Source organism: Daphnia pulex, chromosome 2, assembly GCF_021134715.1.
Source record: "Daphnia pulex isolate KAP4 chromosome 2, ASM2113471v1".
Classification (NCBI taxonomy): domain Eukaryota; kingdom Metazoa; phylum Arthropoda; class Branchiopoda; order Diplostraca; family Daphniidae; genus Daphnia; species Daphnia pulex.
Window position 1 is genome coordinate 11,869,725 of NC_060018.1, and position 13,251 is coordinate 11,882,975.

Below are 13,251 nucleotides of genomic sequence, written 5' to 3' on the forward strand. Positions count from 1 at the left end.
GGTCGAGTGAGAAGTGGAGCTCGGCCATTTGGTCATTATAAAATATATAGCCTAGTCGGCATCTCATAGTCAGTTGTTCAGCAAAGTATTATACCGTGACAGCAATAATAGACTAGACCGAAAAAAAAAAGGAATTTACATAATGACGCCATCGTGTTATATTATATAGACGCCACTGGAAAGAAAATGTTTAAAAAAAGCAGCAGGTGAAACGCGCGGGCTTTTGTATGAATGAAACCATTTTTTTTTTTGGTTGGGGAGTTGGATAGAAACCCGTTTTCACTATACAGCACAATTCACGCTGTAACAATTATGGGAAACATTTTTTTCCAGCGTGAAAACAAAAAAACAACATTTTCGTTGTGAGCAGCGCAGAAATGTAGTTCAAGGGCGACTACTATTATATACAACCAGCAGAGTCGTGACTCTGCGGCGTGTTGAGAATAGGAAGTCTGGACTTCCAACCTATGCTGGAGAGTTAGTCTCTTTGAAAAATTGACATGCCGAGATGGTTGAAAGTGATCCTATAAAAAAGATTGTTGGCGATTAAGTTTTGTGTGTGTGCGCGCCTATTGATTATTTGAATAAAAATGCAGGTAAATGTTTTATTAATGTTTTAGCGGGAATTTCAAAACACTTTCTATGTATTAGCTATACAATTATATAATTCCTTGACATCTTAAAATATTGAATCGACTAATCGGTCGTGTGTGCGCGGGGGAAACAGCACTTGATAATCGAGATGTTGATGGTTTACACACGTTTATATTATATCGCTACAGGCGATCTTCGTGCTGGCGAGACGACCATCACAGTCACCTCCTTTTAGTTCACTATCTATAATGGCCCGGTTCACGCGCGCTTGCACTTTTTTTTCCCGTTATATACTTCGTTCATTCTTATAATATTATTGCGACATCAACACGCCAATCCGCTATTTAGAGAAATACACACACACAGCACAACACGTATATAAATTTATTCACAGCCTTATAAATTCCCTTTCCCAAAGTATATCCATATTTAGATTGGGACTTTTTCACCTCTCTCTGTGTATAGGGGCCGGGTTCGTGTTGAAAATTACCATCGGCGAAAGGGCATTTTTATGGGTGCGATTTTTGCGAAAGTTTAGATCCGCCGTGTCATTCTGATAACGTCACAGCACCGCTTGATTCCAGTTTTATTATCAGCAGCAGCGTTTGCGTGCGTGCCCATTCATTCAAAACATTTATTCTGTTGTGTAGCTAGAGAGACAAATATAATAACGGGAATATGTTTATTCATAATTATATACATCACTTTGATTCGGAGCGTGGGAAAATGTATTAAAGCTTGGAGACACACAAGATATATATTCGGGGTGTCTCCTGTTTAACTTTGTATACTTATTTGGTTATGTGAATGCGGAGAGATAAAATCGATTGGACAGCAGCAGCAGCAGAAAGACTGTGTGTTCGATCTTACAGCACAGTCTGGAACTATATTTTATTATTCCCGGCTCATTTGCAATTCAAATTGTTCTTTGCTTGATGGTGATTAAACTATATACTATATATACTATACTGGACAATGCTGTGATTAGAGCTGAAACCCAAAAAGTCTATAAATCAATTCTTGATTATTCCTGACGTATATATAATATTTCTGGGAAATGCACACATCGTTACGAATTGTAAATCACGCTCGCGCAATGTATGTAATTATTATTTTTCATTTTTTTGAACAAAATCACGAAAAAAGTGTTCAAAAGAAATTTTCGACATGATTCCTAGAAAGGGTATTGTTACCAAGCGACAGTTTCTGCCCGTAGGTTATAAAGATACTATATACCCGCTATAACCAATTTTTCAAATGGAAATCTATAACTGGAGATCGCATATTTTATTCCCAAGCGTGACTAAATAAGGAGAGAAAGATATCTAACATGTGACCAAAAGCGACAGCCAACACAAAGGGTCAAAAATGCCGCAGTTTGTGATAATAAACGGCGCACGCAGATATGAATGAAGCCATCGCACCGCATTATTATTATTATTTCTTTTGTTTTATTTATCCGAGTATTTATCTCAAAAAACGGCACAAAACTTGTTTTTTATGGTGCGGTGCCTTACCCACTTTTGGACATTTCGATTTCTTTGAGACAAATGAGCTAGCGTTATAATAACAATGGCGGGGAGACTATAGGTCAAGACGGTAGAGAGTCTGGCGCGTATACAATGTTTGACTGTAGCTGTTGAACCGCACCCAGCAGCATTTTTAATGACTTGCGCGCATATTTCCATTGATTATTGTTCGAATATCTTTAGCCCAATGAGATTTGTTTTTCTTATATACGATGGCGCTCTCGACGTATATATAGGTGCTGGGAAACTGGTTTGAATGTGTTTTTAGATATATTTACCCTTGAGAATCAAATGTGCACACAGGGAGTGAACGTACTCTCAGTGGCTCAATGGTATACATGTATATACCCAACATGATTTTGATTTTTAATTCTTCAGAGGATATTATTTGCGACATTTCGAAGGCTAAATTTAGTCCCCTGGGCCAATTCGTACCCAAATGATAAAGGTTTTAGGAGAAACGATATATAGAATGATTTAAAAGGGGTAAGATTAGATTTAGCCCGAGGTAGAATGTAGTAGATAATAATGTTTTATCGCTTTTTAGTTTGATGTGGGGTCGTTCGTCGAAGGCAACGGCAGTTGTTTGTCAAAACGGGCACATGATTGAGTGCTCGTGTAGTTGTTAAAGACAAGAGAACACACAAAAAAACAGAACATGGTGAAATCAGCGTCGATTTTGTTTCTAATTGTGATGGCCTCGACCAGCGTTATTATTGAAGGATCCCGTATCCTCATATCGGCCCCGTTTGGCACGAAAAGCCACAAGAACATGTACGTGCCGTTGGTGAGAGAGCTGGTGAGTCGAGGACATGACATCACCGTCGTCACCAATTATTTCACCGCCGAATTTTCCCAGCTGGATGGTAATAACGTTCGCGAAATCGTCCTCGACCAATTAACCGTCGACATGTCCCAGTATCCCAACGCCTTCGACAGTTTACTTTCATCGTCCAATCATTGGTGGAACCTGGGCTTTTCTCACCTGCTGCTTCTCAGCATGTTCAGGTACACCCGCCAGGTTACCGAGGCCCTTTACGGCGACGCCAGAGTCCAGCAGATGATGGCCAACGATCAATTCGATCTGGTGATCGCCTCACAGGTACTGAGCACGGCCAGCGCTCCGCTGGCCTGGCACTTTCAAGCGCCGCTGATTGTGACCAGTCCCAACACTCTTTTCGCGGGCATGGCCACCGTGCTGGGCGATGATGAGCACACGAGTTACGTGCCGTTCGTCTTCACTCGCTACACCGATCAGATGAATCTGGCACAGAGAACCATCAACACCGTAGTCACGAAAATGTGCACGTTCTTACAGCAATTGTACGAAGAATTGACGATCCCGGCCATCGTCAAGGAGACGGGCGGCATCACGGGCTGCCCGCCCGTTCAGAACATCATTAGAAATGTGACAATGGTCTTCACTAATAGCCACCCGAGTTTCACTTATCCAAGATCTCTGCCGCCGCAAGTCGTCGAAGTGGGCGGACTCCATTGCCGGCCGGCCCAGGCTCTGCCCAGCCATTTGGAGACTTTCTTATCATCGGGACGATCGGACGACGGCGGCGGTTTCTTGCTCTTCAGCGTGGGCAGCCTACAGCGAATGGAAGACATGCCCGAACGGGTTATCCAGTCGTTCATCGGGACCTTCGCACGTTTGCCCGGCGTGCGGGTCGTTTGGCAATGGAAGGGCAAAAGGAGGACAGATTTACCTTCAAACGTTTTGGCCATTCCTTGGTTGCCGCAACAAGATCTTTTAGGTAATACAATAATCTGAAAATTATAGGAACATTTCATTTTTAATCGGTATTCATTTAATTTAATTGACAGGACATTCTGGCTGTCGGGGTTTTATCACTCACGGAGGACTCAACAGTTTACAGGAAGCCATTTTTCACGGTGTACCCGTACTGGGATTGCCTTTCGGCATTGATCAGTATTTAAATTTAGCTCGGGCCGTGAATGACGGTTACGCATTGCAGCTTGAATGGAGGGATATCGACGAAAGTACCTTGAGCGCAGCCATTGAGAAGTTGCTGTTTAATCGCAGGTATTATTTATTACGCAACGATTTCCGCTGAAAGCCTTGGACTATGTATAATTTTGTTTTTATCGTTTTTCGTTCGTGAATTTTTGTGCAGCTTTTCGATCGCTGCGAAAAGATTGTCCGGCCTTTTGCGTGATCAATTACAGTCGCCGTTAGAACGTGCCGTTTTCTGGACCGAGTACGTGATTCGTCATAATGGATCGATGGACCACTTGCGATTGGGATCCCGCAAATTGGCACCTTACCAGCGTTCGCTGATTGATGTGTACCTCGTGTTAGTTCTGATCGCCAGTCTTCCACTCTGGCTCGTTTTCTTGTGTTTGCGTTGCTGCTGGTCTACTAATAAAACCAAGGCGGCAACTGCAATGTCAAAGAAAAGCAAGCAAGAGTAGTAGAACCTAGATTTTAAGAGTCAAGTTTTCCAGGAACTTGTATAAATTGCTTGAGCAATGAATAAATTTATTCCTTCTTTTTCACGAAGCAAAGTGTTTCAACATGAACAATTTAACAGATAAGAAAATTCTTACAACATTTTGACGTCGATTTGACGTTCGTTTTCCCCAGCTCAGATCTTTGTCACTACTTAACAAGTGATACTCTAGAGACATTTATTTTAGTTTTAAAGATATTGCGTATCAAATTTTTATACTGTTAAAGAAGTAGGATTGTACTTATTTGTTGAATTATCTTAAACGACAGAAGATTTATGAAGCGACAAACACACAAAACTCAACTTTCAAATATTTATAGATGTTTAGCAAATATTTGCATACTAATCCGTGAGATATAAACATAATAGCAAATAGCGTAGATACCAACTAGTTTCGATTTCGATTGATTTTGTAAAGATTTTGAGTTTCAAAAAGGCCGGTCGACGTTCTACCGTCGTGGCGTCGTCTGCTAGTAGTCTGTAGCCTGTCAATAAAAATCTGGTTCTTTAGTAACTGCTGGCTGGTATCAAATAAACTCTTCTAGAACACTCGGTTACCTGAAAGTTCATCATCATGGAAGAGTCTACTGAAACCAAAGAAACTGTCCAAGAGATTGTTACACCCGAAGGTTTGTTTCAACTATTGAAATATTTCAAGAATAGTTTCCTTCAATTTCAAGTCACGTATTTTCGGTTCGTTTGGTTGGCTGACGTTGCTTACGCATTCAGGTCAGGTTAGTGAGGATACCAAAGAGCATGAAGACAGCCAAAAAATTAAAGTTCCAGACCCGAGCATTGATGAAGAGGCTGGAAAGATGCAACCTTTGGAAACTCCAGACAAGGATAATATCGAAGACACAACATTGATTGAAGGGGCCTGGGCTGATATTTTGGGCAGTGGTCAGTTGAAAAAGAAGGTGAATTTAGCTTAAATGCATGATCTTTGTATATGTTTATCATCAATTACAGTAAGTGATGACAAACTCATTTTGTTCATCAATTACAGACCGTCAAAAAGGGAATACCAAACACCAGACCAACAACCAATGAAATATGCACAATTAAAATCTCTGGCCAACTTGTAGATGGTAAAGCTGTTGATGTTCAAGAAAAGTTCTCTTTCCAACTTGGAGACTTGGAGGTATAAAGTTTAGCATTAATTTAAACTGTAAATGTGTGACAATAATTGAGAGAGAAAGCAGAGTATATATTTTACTGATTCATATGCTTTCAATCCAGGTTATTCAAGGCATCGATCTCATCGTTGCATTGATGGACTGTCACGAAATCAGTCAAGTGGAGGTTCAGCCACGTTTTGCTTATGGAAGTCTCGGAAATGGCAAAGATATTCCACCGGAGGCCACCATTCTTTACACAATTGAACTGCTAGAGGTATCTAAAGAAACAGATTTAGAATTGGTCAACATCGACGAAAGACTCCGGATAGGGTAAGCACCGTCAAATATATTCCGAGCGAGCAATACGGTGAATTCCAACATGTATATTACTTGCAGAAACGCTAAACGCGAACGTGGCAACTGGTGGTACAGCAGAGGAGATTTCACGTCATCTATTCAGTGTTATCGGAGAGCCTTGGATTATCTCGACACAGAAAATGAAACAGAAACGGTACAAATTTGGCTTCTTAACGTTATTTGGGATTTGCATAGATTGTTCTTCTTTCAATAGGATTCTCCAGAGAAATTGCAAGAGATCTTGGATGACCGGCTAAAAGTCTACAATAACATGGCAGCAGCACAAATGAAAATCGAGGCCTACGATGCAGCTCTGAAATCAGTGGACAATGTTTTGAGATGCCAGAAAGACAATGTGAAGGCAATCTACCGCAAATCCAAGGTTTGTGCACCGTTTTTATTCTAAAAAATCAACCGCTATTTATTTGTCTGACATTTTTCAAACAGATTGTTACGGCCATGGGTAAAATGGGCGAAGGAATAGCACTGTTGGAGAGGGCTTTACATCTCGATCCATCCACCAAAATCGTCCAGCAAGATTTAATGCGCCTGCAAGCCAAGCAGAAATTGGAAGTTCAGAAGGAGAAGTCTTTATACAAGAAAATGTTCAATCTGAATTCTACACCAGCACCCACCACTTCGCAAGGAAAGCCCAAAGTTAAGCTGACGGTCAGTTGAAATGGGAGGCTTTTTCTCTTTTTCAAATTAATTAATTTACATTTAAAAGGTGCCATGGACATTGATGATCGGTGCAGTGACTGCAGTCGTTGCCAGCTACGTTACATACCGTTTCAAACTCTTCTAAAATATTTGTTGGTGGTTCGTGTGTAAGCTGCTGATCAAATATGAAGTTGCTTTGGAAAATTTCAAGGCCTATCGACCGGTTTAAGTTAAAAAAAAAAAAATTATTCGTCATCAGTTTGAATGGAATCATTCCCTTATCTTGTTCGTAACTTTAAGTGGCCGCAATCATTTCTTTTTGCGAAAAAGTAATAAATGCCTTCCTTAAAACGCTTTAGAAACCCTTAAATTGATGAAAATATTCCTTGTATTGTATTTCTTATTACACACACAATAATGTTTGATCATTACAAATCAGGTAAATCACAGCCGGTGTAAGCGCCTAGTTGAGCACAGTGTTTGAGGAATGGACCCCAATGTTCATCGTGGACAAGTAAATGTGGATTTCCGATGACAATCAACAGAGATTTAGCACGAGTGACAGTGACATTGAATCGCTTGGGACTGCGGAGGAATCCCAAATGCTGGATGACGTCTTGATCGACGTAATACTCGTGTGAGCGAACGGTACTCACGATAATGACGTCCCTCTCTTGGCCTTGGAACTCTTCGACAGAGCCCACTTTGAACGGGACTAGATCGTTGGACTTGATGAAACTGCGGATCTTTTCAACCTGTTTGCGATAGGGTGTGATGACACCGACGTTGATTGGATCCACCTTGGCGTTGAGGAGCAGCTGCAAGTAGCGGATGACGTGGTAGACCTCAGCCGGATTGCACCAAGAGGGACTGTCAGTTTCCTGATAGTTTTCACCGCGGATGCCGTGGAAGAGCAGAGGAATTCCAGGTTTGGGCAACCAACTGAAATGGGCCATCTTTTCGGCCGTCTCCACTGGTGCACAGGACACGAGCTCATTTTCATAAAACATCAAAGAAGGCAAAGTTAGGAGCGAAGGATGAGACCGATAATTGCGGACAAGCTTCGTCAGTAGATTGGGGTTGTAGTGGCCACTGTCGGCGAACGATTTGCTGCGCGAGTAGAGCGGATTGTTCGACAATCGTTCCAGCAAGGAAAGGCTTAATCCATAGGAAGAAGAATGCTGACTCATTAACACAGGTCCCAGCTGCTTAGGATCTCCGGCTAGAATGATCTGTCCCGGATTGGAATCGCAGCGAATCAGGCCGACCGAGACTAGAGTTTCCGGCTCAGTGGCCTGTCCAGCTTCGTCGATAAAGAGGTGAGTGAAATGTCCGATCTGAAGGCACATGGTGTAAACCTTTCCTGACGTAGTGCACGTCGTGACTAGAATGCGGTGGCGAATAGCCTTTTGAAGTTCGTCGCACGTCATACAGTACTGCTGTATGGCTTCAGACATTGTGTCCATATTACGGCTGAAGGCGTTCAAACGGACCAATTCACCGACGCTGACTCGGCCGCTTTCGTGTAACCGATGAGCAATCAAATCCGCAGAGCTATTGGATGGTGTGGCAACGAGAATGCGGCTGCGTGGGCACAACAAAAATACTTGTAAGATTGCCTCGACCACCGTCACCGTCTTGCCTGTGCCCGGCGGACCGTAAATGATGTAAGGAATGGGACGATGGACACCCTCCAGAATGCGGAGGACAGCCCGTCGTTGCTCGCGATTTAAACAAGGATTAACCCAGTCAATTTGATCTTCTTCCGATTTCTTTTGGAACAGACGATCAGCAACGGAACTCGTCTTGCGCAACTTGAACTGCGGCGGGCGAACTTCGGGATCGTTGGGAAACAGAATTTTGAATCCAGGGTGTTTGGCCGACGTTTCGACTGCCGTGTGGTAGCGCCGCATCGTCGTCCGACTGAACACGAAGCGGACGGCGTAGTCTTCCCCGTCGTATTTTTGATGAAAGTCTGGATGGAACTGGATGAGTGCTTCTGATTTCAATGTTTTGTGGACAAATCCTTCGTAACACAAGCCTCCTCCTCCCCATGGATTTGAGAGTATTACTCCATCACCTAAACGAAAATAAATTTCATTGGCATGCAGTCACAAGCGTATCATAGAAATTGTTAACTCACCTGCAACAAGTGATGGTCTTTTTTCTGACAATCCAATGACTTCTAGGGCCAAGTAAGGACCCATTGGTTTCAGTGAAGCCCTGTCAATGTCGTAATCGCGCAAGCGCGTGGTCGTTTCGATTTCTTCCAGATGCAAAAGTGTCTGGAACTTGATGCAGTAGTTCTTTGGCTGTAAAATATCACCCAACGACGTATTGCTCGCAACCAAATCAGTTTTCTGCTGAACCGCTTGCCATAAAGAGCGCGGAACTGGATACTCGGCCAATCGCAGGGTTGTAAATGGCGGAGGCTTGAAGGGCCGGATTCCTTTCATCACCCAATTAGAGTCTCGATGTGATTCGTCCTCCATCACTTGTCGACGACTGATTGACTGCCGCTGTTTGAAGCGCGTTAGAAATGGAACCGCCGAATTTTCGCCAGCAACATTTTCTATTCCTCGGACCTCTGCACTCACGGTTCGTTCAACGATGAATTTCCCAAAGTCCAATTCCAACACGTCATCCATTTTCCCCATAGTAGTGGCCCTGAAAATAAAAATATGGATTGAATTAATTCATAAAACGACTGAAAAAGGAGTTATTTATGTAGTACTTGAAGAATATCTCAATGTAGACTTTTCCATTGACAGGTACGATGACGGGGAAACTTTGATTGCATATTTCGAAATTGCTTCGCGTGTTGAGGAATTTAGCGTTTAACAATGTGTGCTCGAACAAGTCGACGTTCATTACTTCAATGCGAATTTCCTTTTGAGTTGCTATTTCCATGGAACCGAAATTTGTTTCTTTGTCGATAGCGATTTCACGAGCTTCTTTGAGAATTCGAGTTGAAGATAAATCGTTATTTCGTGTTGAACGTCCACAATTGGAGGTAGGGACTACAGAAATGGCACGCCACATGAAATCTTCACCACCAGCGTTGCTCTCAATAGCGGTTACGTGAACGAAATCTTTCAAACTGGGTTTGTACCTAAAAAATAATTGGTTTGTTAAAGAAATAATAATTTTGAATAATCAAAAGAGATTTATTACCCGTTCATGCATACTGCCACATTAAAAAAAATGTCATTATCAATAATTCCTTTGTCTTCTTGAAAGATATTGATTCTGCCTTCAAATTTCCATTTTCTCAAAGGCTCAGCGCTTGTGCATTTTGGCTTTTTTTCAGTTTCTTCAGGATCAAAAAGAATCTTCAGCGTAATCCAGTCTCCAACAACATAGATAATGCCATCAACATTACTTTGAGAGAGTTCAAATTCCCCATTGTTGATGATAACTTTACTAGAAACACTTGTGACTTGCCCAACAACTGTTTTAGACTGGAGGTGTTCAGCAGACTGATCAGTGCATCCACCATTGTGAAAATGCTGCACTTCTTGTGTGTCGTAAAGATCTTCATTATCTTTTCTATTCTTCCAGCTATTAGTTCTTTCAACCATTTCCACTCTTTCTACCCTCCATGCATCATCTTTCTCACAGCGTCTCTTCACCACAGCAACAATGAAGTCATTCAGGCGAAGCTTCTTTCCACCGGGAATGGGAACTGACAAATCCATGTAAACATCATGATTGATTATTGCTAAAGTTTGGTTCTCTCGCAACGTGGTCACAGTGCCACTAATTCTCTCCGTTTCATAGTGAGATCCATCATCCTCAAACAGAACTTCTAGCAAGTCTTCACTAAAGCCAGGGTCAGTTTCATAGGGAACCAAAGATTGGAGTATATCCCAAAATTGTTGAAACATCTTGATAAAAGTAAATTGAATCACCGAAAGCACAGGTCGATTAGCTTAACAGTTAACTATCCTCGTTGTTTTAAATACTCTATTTCAAAATTTCAAAACTGAGATTTCATTTGAATATTTGCATTGCAGTCTGACTTTTGAGTCTGATTTTTTGAGTCTGAGAAAATGTAAACATGTGCTTTTTAATAAGCCATCTAGTAGTAAAAAAAACTAAAACTCTTCTGTCATCTAGTGGTCACGGAAAGAACATATAATTAATAAAAATAAATTCTATTATGTCACGCAAAGCAGTAGGAACCACGCTAATTAAACGTGCTAATACCAGTGCTGGTGTATGTGTGTAAAAGAATGATAGTCCGCAGCGTTAAGTCTAGGAAAAATCTATTGCACCGTGGAGTCCACGGCGCTCTAATGTCAAAATATGCTATTGCGCCGTGGATACCAGGTGGCGCGGACGAGCTAGTTCCAGCAGGGGTATGGAGAGGTCTCTCTATGCGTTCCAACTTTGTTATCGCAAATTTTTTTCACATGTACCATCGTAGGTAAATCTAATTTGCACTGGACAACCATTGGGCATCACATGTTGATTAAGTCTTATTTTAAGCCCTTTGCAGAAAGCGAACTTTGTGTTCCAAAATTAGCGGCATATGCCGCTAGCTAGCGTATACTAACATAAGTAACTGTAGTTGCTGGACATTTCAATGCAGGTCCGTTTTCTTTTTGAAGGTTAAAAGGGTCGACACTTATATACGATTTGTTTTTAACTAGGTCGACCACAGCTGACATAATTGCTATTATGAGCAACCGCAGTAGGAGTGACTGTGTTAAAGCCACAAGGTGAATCTTGGGAGGCAGTATTGGGAGAGCATGCTTTACAGTCCTTATCCTATCAGTCCTTATCTATTGGATGTGCGAGTGTCGGCAATTACTTCATAAGGAGCACCAGCCTTACGACACAGGGTTACTTTAGTTAAACGTGACGGTGTGTGTGCTAAACTCTACGGTGCAATAGCATATTTTGACATTAGAGCGCCGTGGATCCACGGTGCAATAGCACAAAGTGACATTAGAGCGCCGTGGATCCACGGTGCAATAGCACTATGTGACACTAGAGGGCCGTGGACTCCACGGTGCAATAGGCGCAACCAGTCTAAGTATGCCAAGAAGAGGTTACGCTCGTCTTCGCACGGCCAGTGTTTGCTGAGTAGTTGTCTCGCCAACGTTATGCTTAGAAAAAAAACTATTTTACGTACATTTAACCACTCTCCTATCAGAAGAAAGTCTCCTAATGTAAATAATTGATACAAATAGTCTTTATTCTAAATTAAGCACAATTGCAAGATCATTTTGTTCTTTAAAGACTTTGTATAAACCCTACGCTTTCCTGCGTTTTTTTTTTGTTTCTTGTGTTTCAGTCTTAAGGGTTGATAATCTGTGTGGGCATATGTATGTGAGAAGGTCTAATAACCCCCACCCCTACGTTAAATAAATAAGAAAATTCCCAAAGTCGGTTTCATTAGCATTTATTATTGGCTGAAGTAAGGAAAATTACAAGCGGGTACTCATTTTTTCTTTTGAACTCTGACTTTGCGTCTGTTTATATTGCGCAGAACGCGAGATGAACCCTCTAATAAGGAATTTTATTAAAATTTATTAGGAATATATTTGTTTAATTAAAATACCTTTAGCCATTCCGGTGATGTACCCATCGATATTGGCTTTAGTGCTGTCAGGATAATTTTGCTTTGTTTTGATTTCCTCGGCCCGCTCCAACATTTTTTTTTTTATTGAACATTGTAAAGTTCTGCTCTACGCCAATTTTCTGGTTGTCGGCTTTTTTTATGTGGACTCCATAAGACATAAAGTAGACATCAGATGGGTTGATGCCTCCTCTCTTCAATAGCCTTAGATTATGTATCTAAATGTGGAGAAAGATTGTTAGTGAATTACAATTTGGTTATTGTGAAATACACTTACATGGTTTGAGAGCTTGCCAGTTAGGTCTCCTGGAGAGTTGGACAAATAACCAAACTTGGCTGAGCGGTAGGTGTTGTAAAAAAAAACAGATTGGAAATGTCCGCTGCTGGTAGATGTAGTTTGTTTTCTTCGTTGCCAAGATGACCGTGCGAATCCACCAACGCTGACAAAGCGGATCCTTGTATCCCGACTTCCGCAATCACATGAATTTCGTACTGTAACCCAGTTTCACGTCTTAATACATCTGCGATTTTTCTGTAAAATAAGAATTTTGTTATTTAAGAAAAAAATAACTATATGCTGTAAGTTTACCTATTGTTTTCAATGATGGTCTCATTCAAGGCTTCGTACATAGAATTCGAAATGGTCATATGTGTCGAACTTCTACTTACTAAAACCACGAAAAAAATCGGACATGTTGACCGTAAGTAGATCAATTTAGGCAGTGTCCAATAGTGTTGGTTAAGAATATTTCCACCAGTTTTAATGCATTTCTCGCAAAAATCGTGTTCAACATCAAGTGACTGCGACGAACCAAGATGAGCGGGATGTTGACATTGAATTCCGTGTGGTTCTTTGTAGTAATAAGTTTTGGGAATAACACCATTGGCCACCTCGAATTTGATAAATCCACTTTTCTTTTTGGGCATAC

At 41.4% G+C, this 13,251-nt stretch overlaps 3 protein-coding genes across 4 annotated transcripts; 2 read left to right on the forward strand and 1 right to left on the reverse strand.

Annotated features, from left to right (window-relative positions):
- Nucleotides 1-2,660: 2,660 nt before the first annotated feature.
- LOC124188818 (UDP-glucosyltransferase 2-like) lies at nt 2,661-4,857 on the forward strand. Its single transcript, XM_046581696.1, has 3 exons — nt 2,661-3,883; nt 3,954-4,173; nt 4,265-4,857. The coding sequence occupies exons 1-3, from the start codon at nt 2,782-2,784 to the stop codon at nt 4,560-4,562; spliced, it is 1,620 nt and encodes a 539-aa protein (XP_046437652.1). The 5' UTR covers nt 2,661-2,781; the 3' UTR covers nt 4,563-4,857.
- A 187-nt stretch (nt 4,858-5,044) lies between these two features.
- LOC124188821 (peptidyl-prolyl cis-trans isomerase FKBP8-like) lies at nt 5,045-7,086 on the forward strand. 2 transcript variants are annotated; one of them, XM_046581700.1, is made up of 8 exons: nt 5,045-5,229; nt 5,330-5,517; nt 5,607-5,741; nt 5,840-6,048; nt 6,115-6,229; nt 6,290-6,457; nt 6,523-6,744; nt 6,803-7,086. In XM_046581700.1, the coding sequence occupies exons 1-8, from the start codon at nt 5,175-5,177 to the stop codon at nt 6,878-6,880; spliced, it is 1,170 nt and encodes a 389-aa protein (XP_046437656.1). In that variant the 5' UTR covers nt 5,045-5,174; the 3' UTR covers nt 6,881-7,086. The 2 variants fall into 2 exon arrangements, with proteins under 2 accessions (XP_046437656.1, XP_046437657.1); XM_046581701.1 differs by having other exon boundaries at nt 6,831-7,086.
- A 19-nt stretch (nt 7,087-7,105) lies between these two features.
- Nucleotides 7,106-10,815, reverse strand: LOC124188816 (RNA helicase Mov10l1-like). Its single transcript, XM_046581695.1, has 4 exons — nt 9,910-10,815; nt 9,470-9,847; nt 8,879-9,402; nt 7,106-8,815 (listed from the first exon to the last, which is right to left on the reverse strand). The coding sequence occupies exons 1-4, from the start codon at nt 10,620-10,622 to the stop codon at nt 7,164-7,166; spliced, it is 3,267 nt and encodes a 1,088-aa protein (XP_046437651.1). The 5' UTR covers nt 10,623-10,815; the 3' UTR covers nt 7,106-7,163.
- Nucleotides 10,816-13,251: the final 2,436 nt, after the last annotated feature.

Excerpts from the sequence above, each read along its gene's own strand:
- LOC124188818 (XM_046581696.1), top strand. The coding sequence starts at position 2,782 with ATGGTGAAATCAGCGTCGATTTTGTTTCTAATTGTGATGGCCTCGACC. Across the intron at positions 3,884-3,953 it reads GCCGCAACAAGATCTTTTAG|GACATTCTGGCTGTCGGGGT; the intron begins GTAATACAATAA and ends TTTAATTGACAG. Across the intron at positions 4,174-4,264 it reads AAGTTGCTGTTTAATCGCAG|CTTTTCGATCGCTGCGAAAA; the intron begins GTATTATTTATT and ends ATTTTTGTGCAG.
- LOC124188821 (XM_046581700.1), top strand. The coding sequence starts at position 5,175 with ATGGAAGAGTCTACTGAAACCAAAGAAACTGTCCAAGAGATTGTTACA. Across the intron at positions 5,230-5,329 it reads AGAGATTGTTACACCCGAAG|GTCAGGTTAGTGAGGATACC; the intron begins GTTTGTTTCAAC and ends TTACGCATTCAG. Across the intron at positions 6,049-6,114 it reads GACGAAAGACTCCGGATAGG|AAACGCTAAACGCGAACGTG; the intron begins GTAAGCACCGTC and ends TATTACTTGCAG.
- LOC124188816 (XM_046581695.1), bottom strand. The coding sequence starts at position 10,622 with ATGTTTCAACAATTTTGGGATATACTCCAATCTTTGGTTCCCTATGAA. Across the intron at positions 9,848-9,909 it reads GTGGCAGTATGCATGAACGG|GTACAAACCCAGTTTGAAAG; the intron begins GTAATAAATCTC and ends ATTATTTTTTAG. Across the intron at positions 8,816-8,878 it reads AAGACCATCACTTGTTGCAG|GTGATGGAGTAATACTCTCA; the intron begins GTGAGTTAACAA and ends ATTTTCGTTTAG.